The sequence below is a fragment of the Microtus oregoni genome, unplaced genomic scaffold (genome assembly GCF_018167655.1).
Source record: "Microtus oregoni isolate MIOR12 unplaced genomic scaffold, Mior012 000086F_ref0000336, whole genome shotgun sequence".
Lineage (NCBI taxonomy): Eukaryota > Metazoa > Chordata > Mammalia > Rodentia > Cricetidae > Microtus > Microtus oregoni.
The window spans coordinates 390537-404786 of record NW_024544552.1 but is presented as its reverse complement, the minus strand read 5'-3'; the positions used below and the strand labels follow the sequence as shown (position 1 = coordinate 404786).

At 37.1% G+C, this 14250-nt stretch overlaps 1 protein-coding gene across 5 annotated transcripts in view; it reads right to left on the bottom strand.

Annotated features, from left to right (window-relative positions):
- Rgs7 (regulator of G protein signaling 7) overlaps positions 1 to 14250 on the bottom strand; it is a 367840-nt gene that overhangs the window by 71283 nt on the left and 282307 nt on the right. For all 5 annotated transcript variants that reach the window (XM_041643499.1, XM_041643495.1, XM_041643497.1 and 2 more), the window contains one exon: positions 2756 to 2862. In XM_041643499.1, coding sequence (XP_041499433.1) covers positions 2756 to 2862 — 107 coding nt within the window. The remainder of the gene's footprint in view (positions 1 to 2755; positions 2863 to 14250) is intronic.

The window sequence follows — 14250 nt, the reverse complement described above, 5'->3', positions numbered from 1 at the left end:
TTTTCAAGATTTTTCTAGCCCTGACAACTGAATCTGGCACAAAGACTCATGGTGACCACATATCTGCAGAAGCAATGTCATTCATTGAAATTGGGATGGCACATGAACTCAGGGGCACAGTGGCTGTAGAAATACATAATGGGTTGATTATATGGATGAACTAATTTTATTGATTGCTTATGTGCAATGAACATATTTTGGGCATTTTCCGACTCTCTGAATTTTACTTTCTAGAGAATGACTCTCAAAGATATAGAAAAGGATGCTCTGGAGAAACGATGGCATCATTAGGAGACGGCCCTTTTCTGAGTGCTCTGACCACCAGAGGATTTTGACTTAGCCTCTACTTTTTTGAAATTACTTCAGTCTAACAAAGGAAGATAATAGTAATGTGCCCATATGAACAAAATCACAGTAGGAATTTGGAAGAAAAAAAACTGAATCGCTACGGTAAGAGGGGTAGGAAGACGTGTACGGAACATGCTTAGCCTCTCCAATCATACTTAACTCTGTAGGAGACAGAAGTTTGAAGATTTGATTTTTTAGAAATTAAATTGGACCAGGATTCCAGTAAAGCCATGGAGGGAATGAAATAGCTGAAGACTATTTCATGCAGAGCTCCTATTTGAGAAGCCTCTCAGAGGGAGCACTGATTGCTTGGTGCTGCTTCATTTTGTGTGTGTGTGTGTGTGTGTGTGTGTGTGTGTGCATATGTGTGAGAGTGTTCATTATCCTTGTATAAGCATATCGATTAACTAGTTTTAGACTATATTTTAGGTATATGGTCAATTAGACACATTTTGTTCTCAGTTCACCTTTTAAATTTTCTCTTTATTCTTTTACCATATTCTCAGTAAAGACGTTATGCCTATAAAAATTGAATTTTATATTGGGTATTATAGAGAAATGTCATAAAACCAACAGTTTTCATTAATAATGGAAGATTTTTTCCTCAGGAAACAATGTTTGACTTATAATAATAAATACTTTAAGAGAATAACAAACCTTTATAGTTTGTTATTTATTACATATTTCTGTGATTTTTCTAGACTTTGGGACATTTTTGTTCTTGAGTGTCCTTTTTTCAGTGCTAACCACCTTTGCTTCTACAGAACCTTCTCCAATCACCCTAGCCATTACTCAGTAGACTTTAGCTGCACAGTCCATGTATTAACTCTGTGCGGGGCATATGAGATCTGCCCGAGGGAATCAGGAAAGGTCTCAATTCCAGTTAGCAAAGAGTGACCAGACAATTTTAAGTTTACAGTAAATCTAAAAAAAAAAAAAAAAAAATCGCATGTCTAAAATGTCCAAAGAGTATCAGACACATCTATTGTATCACATCAATTAAATTAGGTTCTGTTTATCTCAAATGCATGTCCTATACCTTCTTTAGGTTCTTAATGATGTTTGGAATCTACATGGTTCAACAGAGGCACTGAGAATTTAACCCTGTGAATTTAACCCTGTGTTGAAACTCCTTCCAAGGAGGTGAATTTCAGGTCAATTCAGGAAGTTTCTGCTGCTTGGAACCAGTATGAAAATGGAAAAAAAACAAAATCAGATCACGATGAACCTTCATGTGTTTTCTACTATTAGAGATGTTCCAACAGAACAAACAAGGCAGCACAAGTAGGAATCCAGCTCACTCCGACTCTGTTCTTGGTTCCTTTCACTGTTAAAGGATTCAATGATAAACAGAGTTGCTAATCCACCACATTTAGATGTCACTGCAAAGGTAGATGGATTATTAAAATATACAGCATTTAATAATTGATAGTAATAATATAATTTAATAGATCTGCATGAGATATACCTAACAGCACATTGAACTTGATAACCTCTCCTAAGTCTTATAGTTATGTAATGAATGAGCCACTTGCTCCTACTTCCTCCCTTTGTTCTAAAACTCTCGAAATTCTTTTCCTCCTCTAGATGTGCAGTGGTGCTTTGTAACCTTCACTCAGCACTTACAAGCCTGATAAGACATCCAAACTTTGCCCACTAATTTCTTTCTGGGAAGGTCGAGAACAGAGAACAAGAACTTAAATTGCAGCCAATTCAACCCATTATCACTAACTGAGGCAATGTCTGAACTCATTCATTTTATGAAAATATTTTAAATTGGATAATTAGCAAGAGAGTGCCATAGTCACTATTTCCTTTCTGAGTAAGGTTTTTTTTGTTGTTGTTTTGTTTTTAGTTACTGTTGTTGTTTTGTTTGCACAATGGAGATTTTATTTTTTATATCGATTATAAAGATACATAATTTTTTGGTTTTGTAAACATAGAACCATTGCTCTTTCAGAATTTATGAGTTTGTTAGTCTTAAATTTTACTTGTAACTTCAGTCTCAAAAATGTTTCTAAAAATTGAAACTATGTAAAGATGTAATCCTGCAACAGCAAAGACTTTCCTTCAAAAACAAAGTTGAGTTATATCTCTCAACTTCCTGCTTGCTAAGTGCAACTTACAGCTGAAGTCTTCCCTATTTTCTTCGATTCCACTAAGTCACCTCATGAATTTTCCTAAAGTTTTTCTTACATTAAAACATAATTTCAGTCATTACACAGTTCAGCTTCCACATTTTCCCCACCGGTGTCTTATGATTGCTTCTGATGCTTACCCATGAGCACTAATTACTTTCTAAGTAGTCTAAGACAACCACATAATAGTTTCCAAAAGGTCTGAAGACACACAAGAACGAAGGTCAGGCTTTCTGGCTTGTTGTGAAAGAATATAAGTTTCCACTTACTTGAAAGCGGTAGAAGGTGCCATCATCCTTGAGTGTGAGGACGTGATCTGAGATGGGAAAGAAGTAGCCGTGGGCAGCCATTAGCGTTCCCAAATGGAGAGCCTCCACTGTTCCAAGAAAGCAGAGCAAAATGAAAACAGCACATGAAAGCCCTGTATATTTGTTGGAATTTGTTCTTGATGATTTCAAAGGAGTAACATTTGTCTGATCCTCTTTCAACACATTCTTGCACCAAATTTTTAACATTTTCCCAGTCACATAGAACACTCTTTCTATACAAAGGTGAGTGTGTGTGTGTGTGTGTGTGTGTGATTTTGAACTCCCTGTTCAAAGCCAAAATTTTGCCACAGAGTACCAGAGTATCTATACATTCTAGTTAAAACTCTAAAGCTCATGTGGACACAGGAAGAACAAAACTTTAAAGACACATATCTTGTTGCTTAAACTCGTGGCACTTCCCGCATCTGATGGTAAAGATAATCAATACACCTTGCAAGATTTATGTGAAAATCATATACAGATGTAGGCAAGGGAGGTAGGCAAATGCCTGAGCATAGTAGCTACTGGACATATGGGGCCATTATGCTTCACTGCTTGAACACTGAATGAGATTCACATCTTTCCAAGGTATTTCCCTGGCGTGCCACTTCTACAGATTTGCCTCTGAGAAGACAGACTGAGAGAGGCTGGTTCCTCTAAATGGTGGCAGTCCTTCCACACGTCCTCCATTACGTTTGGGTTAGCCATTGTGTTCAAATGGAAGAGAATGTTGAGCAAAGCTGGGCCACAACAGTTGCTAATAGCCTACAGCTGTGGTCAAGGTTGGGGTCCTTGTATGTCTTTGGCAACAAGACTTGAGTCTTGAAATTTCAGGGGCCTCACTTCTCCTCTTCTTACAGTTGCTTCTGTTTGCTTTGGTTTTTCAGTCTGTGTGCTGGGAAAGAGTATCAGCACACTTACCAGCCACGGAGATTAAGTTACAGCACGTGGGGATGACTTACATGTCTTTGGTTAAATGGTAAGAGAGTATGAGATTATAAACATAATTTCCAAAATGAAGTTATTAAATAATAGGTAAAAAAATCAGGGGTAAATTTTGTATTTGACTTAGAACTGTGGAAAAATGAAGCTATAAAACCAATACTGCTTGAGACAAAAATAAGAATTCAAATATACAGTCCATCCCAAATAGGTTCAATACCAGTACATGGGAAAGGACTAAAGTGTTTTGTGTTGTGATCATGAGAGGTCTGTTCAGTTTTTTAAGTTAATGTTAATGCTTGCATTGTCTTTTCAAAGTACCTCGGAAGGATTTGATGCGAGTTATTGTGCAATGAAAAAAAACTAGAATTGATATTACAGGCATAAATGATAGCAAGAAATCTTAGTGTTAGAGGACATGGTTTCAAGGTTCATTTGTTTATTTAATGATAATCATGGGGCTACATACTCCCATGATCCAACTGCTCCTAAAGCCCCAGCATCACCTCAACTGAATAAGACCCAGAAAGACCACACTGGCAATGTCCACATGGAGTATTACGAGAGTTCAATGAGTAAATTGTCAAGTTCAACCTCCAGTCATGCTTCTCGGCAAAATAATCACTAATTAATCTTCATGTGGGAGTGATTTTTGCCTCACTCACACAGCTCAAGCTCAACAATGCACCAACCAAAGCATCTTAGTTTCTTTTCTCATTTGGATAGCCAAGCGATGTGGGCGCTGAGCAAGCCATTCCCAAACTGCCACCATGTGAGCAGCTGCAGCAGCTGTGCCAAAGGCAGGCATTCCTCCCTCCCTTACCTCAGACCCTCAGGTGAAGATTTGCAACGTCTTTAAAAGAAGAGTGTTCTACAGACTAATTTGTTGTTTTTTAACCACAGCACCTCAAATGTTAAAAGGATGAATAACACATTATAAAAGAAGGTTGAGTCCTCCTGTGTGAAGTGTTGTGTATTTATAGCCCAGTTTCAAAGTCGTCTTATCCACAGAGAGCACAGCAGCCTTCCACAGACAGCAAATCTTCTTACAAAGATTGAAACGTGTTGGGACCAAGAAAACAAGAATTGTGACGATTCTCACTGGATTCTGTACATTTTAGTCAAAACCTTTTACTTAGGTTTTATGTGGATGTCTTTTACGAAATATAGCTCTATGTAACAATAATAATCAAAGAAAAAGAGACTGTCAACTTGAAGAGGGAGGATGGGAAGGGTTGGGGGAGGGCACCTGGGAGGAGGAAAGTGATACAATTATATTCTATTTCAATTTAAAATGTATTTTAGAAGAAAAAACAAATGCAGTTGTATATATCTGCATATGCATACATTCATAATTAAAATAAAACAAAATCGAAAAAAAAATACAGTGTTGTCATTCCATATGCATACAGTTAAATGTGATCGGGCTCTATCCAGGTGTGTCTTAGAAGGAAGTCTAAAGAAAAATGATGATAGCTGGCAAGGAAACGAAAATGCTAAAATGTATACAAAGGTAATTTGCCTACTAGTCAAATAAAAGGCAATCAGTGGGATGCTTCTAAGAAAAGCAATGTTTGCTTGGAGAAGATCATTTTAGAAGTCCTTTGAAGCATGATCTTTTAGATCTACTAGAATTGGCATTTGAAAAGGTAAGGTCAGACATTTGGGGAAATTACATATACAGAACATTTTATTCTCCAACAAAGCCAAAAAGAAATGGACTGTTACTGAACGAGGACTTTCAAAAGCAGCTTTAATTTCTCAGCAGAGGGAGGGAGTGAAAGAAGTAACTTGGGCTTTTTTTTTAAACATTTCCACATTGGAAAACAAATCCAAGTATTACTTGATTTTTACCAACTACAAATAGAGACTTTTTTAAAAAGAAAAGTGAATAGCAAATGATACTAAAGTATAAAGAATGAATGTAGAGAAGTTTGGGGATTGGAGATGTGGCTCAATGGGTAAAGTGTGTGCTGTGTAAGTATAAAGCCAAGAGAGCAGATTCCTAACACCCATGGAAAAGCTTAGAAGGTATGACAGCTCACCTGCAACCCCAGAGCTCAGAAAGTAGAGACAAAGGACACTTGGAACAAACTGGGTAACTACAGTAGCCCAATTAGCCTGAGCTAAGGGAGAGAACAATCCAGGAAGACATCTCAAATCAACCCCTGACCTCCACAAGCCTACATGCATATGTGTGCTTCCACACATTTGAGCACATGTATACACACTCAAATACTACAAACACACCTTTAAGAAATAACTTCTGTGTGTCATGAATAAAATAATAATAATAAAAACAAACAAACGAGCCAAGGATGCAAATGACCCTCCCAAAATGGCTTCTGCTTGAAAGAAACAAAAACAGAATGAGAAATTGAATCAGCGTTGAGAAATGCACTAGGTGTTGAATAGCTGTAAATCCCCTTCCTAACAGCAGTGAAGTGTGGCTGTTGTGCAGTGTGCTGTCAGAATCCAGATCCATCTCTCTGTTGACCAGCTGTGTAACACGAGCCAGGGACTTCCAGTCTCCGGCCTTGGTGTCCTCAGGAGCATGAAGTTAATAAAATACGCCTGTCCCAAGTTCACTGTGATAACCAACTAAGATGTGAGCTATGTATCAGTACCACATGCAAATGCTACAGTGATATTAGCTGATAGAAAATGACAGAGTTGTACCACTTCATCACTTCAGCTAGTTCAAAAGCAAAGGGGTAGCTGGACCTGACTAGTCAGAGCAATAAAAAATATCAAGGAAATAAAAAAGTAAAGAGAAAAATATATTTTATTTTGTTATTCTCAATTTCTCTAAAATGTAACTTAAAACAAATAATAGTAAAAAGTGTGTTAGAGCAGTAGTTATCAACCTGTTGGTCATGAACATTCCTTTGGGTGTCCAAAGACATTTTCACGGGGGTTATACATCAGATATCCTGCATATCTGATATCTACATTATGATTCATAACCATAGCAAAATTAGTTATGAAATTACAACAAAAATAATTTTACGAATAATTATTTCGTAATAATTACGAAAATACGAATTATAATTACGAAAAATAATTCCACAACAAGAGGAACTGTATTAAAGGGTAACAGTGCTTGGAAGGTTAAGAACCACTGTGTTAGATTATTACAAAATGGCCACAAATAAAACAGAAGAGATGAATTAGGAGAAACCTAAAAACCTCGAGAATTAGAACTGTGTGACTAAAAATGCCATTGAAAATGGAATTACATTATCTGAGATCTAGACTTAAAACCTCAAGACAAGCAATCAGTGAATACAGGATAAACATAACTGATGGCAGCAGAGAAAATACAATCATTTAAATGACTGAATTGAAATTGCAATGGCAGGAAAAAAGGAGGAAGAAACAAAAGAGCAAAGTTTGCAGATATTAACCTACCTGTATCAATAATACCTGAAGGCAAATGATCTGAAGACAGTAATTCAAAATTTAAAAAATTAAAAAACAAAACAAAAGCATGGAACTATACTAGAAGGAAACTACATTTTCTCATTTTCTCTTCTCTCCTCTCTTCCCCTCTGTTCTACTCTCCTCTTCTTTTCTTTCCTTTCTTCTCCTATACTCTTTTCTCTCTCTCTTTTTCCCTTCCCCCCCCCTTTTTTTAAATTATACTCTCTAACACGAGCTGGATTTGAACTCAGTTTGTAGCTCAGCTTGATTTTAAAAAGAAGTCATCTTGTTTCAGTCTCTGAGTGCTAAAATTACAGGATGAACCCACATGCAAATATGTTGAAAATAGAGAGAGTAGGAAAGATGGATCCTGTCTATGCAGATCAAGATGTTCATATGCTAACAAAATGATTATAGAGTGAGGCTCATAATGAGCAAGATCAGTGGGAATGATGGGGAGAATTGCATAACTTTAAAGAGGTCAATTTAATAAGAAAAAAGCAGTCTAAATGTGTGTGCACTTCCAAATTTGGGAGGTAAACTTGGGAGAAATAATGGAGAGAGAGAGAGAGAGAGATATCCAGAATTACAGATGGAAATATTTGCACCGCTCTGTTGGGAACCTATAGGTCAAACAGCACAAATGGCAGTGAAAACGCATTGATCTGAAGCTCACTTGATATACATTGACCTGGTCTAATTTGGCTTTCTTCTACTAGCTTACATCCCAAACAGCAGTATTCTAAAGTTTACTTGGAATATTCACTAAGATAGAGCACATTTTGGGTCAGAAAGGATATCTTAACAAATTTAGGAACATAACAGTTATTACAAGCTTATTCTAGAAATCAATATAAGAAAAATACCTAGAAAAACTGTCCTGAGTATCTACATATTAGACAAAATATTTTCTCACAGCACATGGCCAAAGAAGACATGGTAAAAACAAATCAAATATTATTTTGAATGAATTAATATGCAAATACAATTTATTGACACACATGGGCTGCATCAAAGGCAATGAATAGATGGGGATTTATAGTGGTAAATGTACACATTAGAAAAGAAGATATGAATCCTATTAGTACGAGAACCTGGAGACAGAAGAGAACTTGAGATCTAATGAAAGCCAACGCAAACCCAAAATAAACTAAGAAAACAACAAAACAAAATGTCAGTTTTCAGAAATATATCAACAAAATTCATAAACATCTAGGCTGATAACTAGGGATAAAACCAACACCCAAACTGCCAATATCAGAAATAAAACAGAGTTCATCATTAATGATATATAGACGTTGTGCAGATAACTAATGAACACTGTGAACAACATCATGCTCATAAATTTGATAACTTGGATGAAATAAACCATATACTTGAAGATAATATCATAACTTACTCAAAACAAAATGAAGAACTCAGTGGTCCCATTTCTGTCAAAGGGACTGAAAAATGATAGCTTCTTGAAAAGAAAGCAATGGATCTAGATGTTTTTGCTCATGAGTTCTGTCAGCTATAAAAAAAAATACAATTGCCCCATAATTTCTTTTCCCGAATAGTTACAGAAGGACTATAGCCTACTTATATAAAACCAACATTATTTTAACACTAAAATTAGATTAAGACATTGGGAAAAAGAAAAATAACAGACTATTTTTCCTATTGTAAAAGAAACAGAAATCTTCAACAGAATACTATGAAATAAAGTCCAGAACATAGAAAGAATTAACAGGAGTCTAGGGTTACAGCTTAGTCACCACAGTGCTTGCCTTGAAGTATAAAGGCCTGAGGTCAATACTGTAGAACACTGGTTAAAAAACTGAGATTGGGGAACCCCTGTAATTCTTCCACTGAAAATGTAGCGACCAAGAGATCACTAGGTTTGCTACTAATTAGAGAATTCCAGGTCAAGGTCCTCTTTATCACAAAAACCAAAGTAGACAGCAACCAAAGAAACTCCATCTTGGTTTGGCCCTACATGTGCATGAGTACACATACACACACACACATGCACACACACACACACACACACACACACACACACACACCACATGTAAAATTATGTACCTGGATTGATCTCAGGTGGACAAGATTTAATCAACCTTTTAATATCAGTTAATGCAACACACTTTTTAAAATCAATGATAAAATTATCCCTTTTGTAAGTTTTTTTTAAAAAATATATTCTCCTCTCTTATTTTTGAGGATGAATACAATTTGTGCACATGCATGTACATATATGTGCTCCATTTTATTAGTAGATGCAGATTGACACTTGGCTATTGGAAACAACTATAAAATAAGCATGAGAGTACAGGCAGCACACCAATAGAACAATTTGACTTCTTTTGAATGTGTACTCAGTAGAGGGATATGAATATTTAATCACATGTCAGTTCCATTTTTAATGTTTTTAGGAATTATGCAAGCACAGGTATAGATGCACTGAAAATAGAAAATGGATGCAACACCTCTTTCTTCTTCATCCAGAAGTTCTTCAGTCCAAATTTTAAAGTCAAGTTATAGAGAAATCTCTGTAGATTTTCAGTTACGTTGATGAATGCCGGCAATCCCAGCATTCCATCAACTGGAAGACTGAGATTTCAAGTGCAGTCTAGGCAACAAAGTGGAAATCTGTCTCAAAAATCCAAAGGCTAGGGACAAGCCTACATGGTGGAGCCCTTGCCTGAAGTGAGAGGATTTGGGTTGAATTCCCACCAAGCAAAAGTAAAATAAAAACTGCATTGGCCTAATGACGCCTGAGGAAACAGGGAACTTGAGCTTTGCCAATCCCCTCAGATGACAAACCTCACCCTACGCTACCTTCTTCCGCCATGGGAAGCAATGTTATCTTTCCTTTCTTCCCATGCTCTGAAATCCCATTTTAGAAGAAACTAACTGAAATAAATCTGCAGAGTGAGATTTAGAACTTAGAAAGCAGCACAGCTTGAGACCCAATTTTGCTGGGACAACACGAGGAATTTTATATCTTATATAAAATGTTATTAATGGCCTTCAGCCTAATCACAGAAACACAGGAATGGCAGCCCAAGGCCAATTATGAACAAAGGTGGGCTGGATGGCATTATCTAATTTACCTCAACACTTGTCTAAGTTGGAATTTGAATATGGAAATGTTTTGCTACTGGGATTTAAAAAAAGACAAAAGCTATGAATAAGCAACGATTAATGCCAGAAATTTGTATTCACATAATAAAACCAATTAATTATTTTAATAGGCCAGCCTTTGTTGATTCAGATGGTGAAAGTAAGAAAGAACAATCTGTAAAATAGTGTATATAAATTCAGTCAGCTTGAGCAAACGAGAACTGAGTGTCTGGGGAGACAAAAAAAAAATACTAGAAATTAAAGTGCTGCTCTTTATATTCCAGAGAAATATTATACAACAGCAGGAAAAGGGATTACAACAGAAGAGGAAATGGCTCACACCAGTGTTTCGCTTCTCTTTGCATCTCTTCCACCAATTCTCTCTGCAACAGACAATGTAAGAGTATTGTACTGTGGATGTGTTAGGCAAGGTTGTATCTAAACACACAACTGCTTTACAGCAAAAAATAATCTATTACAAATCAGGAGTTCACTTAAGCTTTAAGTAGGGGATTTATAAAGGTATTATCAATACCCTCATGTTTATGACCACTTATTCCAAAACAAAATTGCTGTCAAACTGGTGAGCACCCAGTCTACCAGGAAGAGGTAATTAATTCTTCACTGGCATATTCTGTCTCCAAATTTGCCATGCCCCTTGTGACATTTGCAAGGAAAGTATTAGGCTACAATTAAAAGTTCAAATGGCTTTCAGCACCAACCTGGCATCCTTCTAAGCATCATGGTTTATAGAAGGAAGAGTGGGCTCTTCCTGAGAAGGAAGAGAGACACTTCTTACATCCTTTGGTTTCCAGAAACCAAGGAGCCAGAGGAGTTTGAATTTCTTCATGAATCTCAGACTGAGAAACAGGCAAGGATGAAGTTAAGGGTCAGCAAGGGGAATGACTTGACCCTCAGATATAGATGTCTTACAGTTTTGCAAACTTACACATCACTTTGAAGAAGAGACTGAAGTCAAAACAACTCTGAGCCAGTGGTGGGCAAGACCAGTCTTTTTTTTTTTTTTTTTTTTTTTTGGCTTTTTCGAGACAGGGTTTCTCTGTGGTTTTGGAGCCTGTCCTGGAACTAGCTCTTGTAGACCAGGCTGGTCTCGAACTCACAGAGATCCGCCTGCCTCTGCCTCCCAAGTGCTGGGATTAAAGGCGTGCGCCACCATCGCCCGGCTTTTTAATCTTTTTTTTTTTTTTTGCAAGACCAGTCTTGACTCGAATGCTTACTTAAGTGTCCTTATCCTCGACTTAAATCTAAAAGTCACATTAGTATGCCAAAGATGAGCTTGAGAGGAGGTACACCTCTTTGTTTCTCTTCCCAACATGGCCACATTGAAGAAATCTTTCTCAACGTTTTCTCATTGCCTTATCTCTTTAATTGGCCTATTTAGAATGTGTAGGCAAGTTTAATTTGTTAAAATAATACACAGCCTAAGTTTGTACTGAAAGCTCCAGTCATATAAAATTCAAAAGTCTTTGTATTGTCTGGGGAGCTATATCCTATCTTTAATTGATTAACAACATATAGTCCAAAATTTTTGCTTCATTAAAGCTCAGCTACCAACATTCTTATCCCCGCAAAACTGTCTATGTTCATGGAAGTTTCTACTGAAAACACAATGCATTTGATTTTCATCTCTACCAGTCAGCCTTCCCCTCAATCAGCTCATGGGTGACCCTTGCTTTTAATTATTCCTTTCTCCCTTCACAAAATCACAAGGAGGAACATTTGTCTTTATTTCCAAGGGAATTCTATGTGGGATTTTAATGAGAGTATTGCTCATTCAATAATGTCATGAACTGTGCTGTACCAGTTCCTTTTGGAAAATCAACATTAAACTGTCCGTGAAACTGTGGAGAGAGAAAGAGACAGGGGGAGACAGACAGACAGACAGACAGACAGACAGACACACACATACACACACACACACACACACACAGAGAGAGGGGGGGGGAGTCCTTGATTTGCAAGCTTATTAAGAAATTGTCTGTACTACAGTTACCCCCTTCCTTGCCTCTCAATTCATTCTTTATGGAAGAATGCTTTTATGTATCTATTTCTCTTACTTCAGATTCCCATTACTTTCTTCAGCTCATTATGCTCTCATTACCAAATCTTTTTTTCCCTAAAAGACTGCCATTGAAGTCCTAGAAGAAATGTCCCATATATGTTCTGTAATCCTTTCTCCTATGCTACCCCTGTCTTAGCAGCTCAGATTTTCACAACTCTATCTACCCTGCTTGTCTTTCCCACTGGTTTCTGTTCTTTGATGTCTCCACTATGGCAAGTTTCTTTGCCTCTTTCCTTACCATTTTTTCTTTGACAAGTTCACATAATTTCAAATGTTTGATTATCAAAAGTATAACTCGATCATCATGTATTCCATTCATGGGAGAGGGACACAGAACAAAGGCCCAGCCTTCACAGTTTATTTAATAGATGAAACCAATAAATAAGCAGATAGTTAACCACAAAATCTAATAAGAATTTCAACAGTGATAAGTTCCATGTGTTCTAGAAATATAGTAAAGAAATAGTCCCATCTAATCTTGGGAGCTCAGAAAAGTTTCCTAGAAGTCTTGACATTTATTTAATTCAAGTCCTGAAAAGCAACAACAAAACAAGAACAGGAGTTATAAAGTAAGAAGAGGTTCCAAACAAATATAGGAGCATATGTGTAACTGATGATGTTCATGGTGATCAAGGGCATGCAGCAAAGCCATTTAGGAACCAACGAGCAGGCTGGTGGTTGGAAGGTACAGCACAGTGTGTGTTGGGAAGCAGTGGTCACAGGAGATACAAGGATAAATATGACTCCACTGTAAACGACTCTATGTGCTTTTAATATTAGCAATGTGTTTCCAGAATACATTGCACATACCCTGATGACAGTTTTAGACTTTGAGACTAAGTGTACACTTACTTGATGGTTTTGCCTATATATTCCCCAAAGGCAATGAGGGGTCATTAGAGTCACAGAGCTTTGGAAAAGGTGCAATTAGATCTCAGTTTTAGAAAGATTATTTTTATTCTTGCTTCAGAGAAATGAATCTACTGATATGGAACAAGAGAAGAAGGTACCATTGTCCCTCAGTATCTATTAGGAGTTTGGATCCAGGAATTCCCTGAGGATACAGAATTATTAAGATCCCCAAGTCTCAGATAAAACAGAATGACATTTGTATGTAATCTATTCACAGCATCCCAAGTACTTCCACATAACCTCTAACTTACTCAAATGCCCAATAAAATGTAAAGACTGCATAAATAGTTGTTAGGTTTTTTTCTTTATGTATTTTCAGTAAAATGTGATTTTTTTCTAATAGCTTCTATCCACAGTTTTATACACTCATCCATGCACACAGAACCTTGAGCATGTGGGGCTGACTTGGTATAAACTAGAAATTTATGGCAGTTCTCAGTTAAATGTGAGAGGCAGTGGAGAAGACTGGTGCTCAGACCAAAGAAACATTTAGGAGGTAGTGTCTACACCGATTTGAGAATGGAACAAGGAGGTCAGTTTTAGGATGGTTGCATAAAAGATGCCTGTGACACATCCAAGTTGAGGACTGTTTGATCCAAACATTGGTAGTTAAGAAAACAGTGTAGACTGTTTGATATGTACATTGGAAGTTAAAAGGCAGTGTAGACTGTTGGATCAGTACAGTGGAAGTTAAGAAGGCAGTGTAGAGGGTTGCCTTTGTGTCTTAGCGACAGTGTCCTTTGCTTTACAGAAGCTTCTGAGTCTCAGGAGGTCCCATTTATTCAATGAGGTCCTTAATGTCTGTGCTACTGGGGTTATACGTAGGAAGTGATCTCCTGTGCCCATGTGCTGTAGAGTACTTCCCACTTTCTCTTCTATCAGGTTCAGTGTGTTCGGACTGAAATTGAGGTCTTTAATCCATTTGGACTTGAGTTTTGTGCATGGTGATAGATATGGATCTATTTTCATTCTTCTACAGGTTGACATC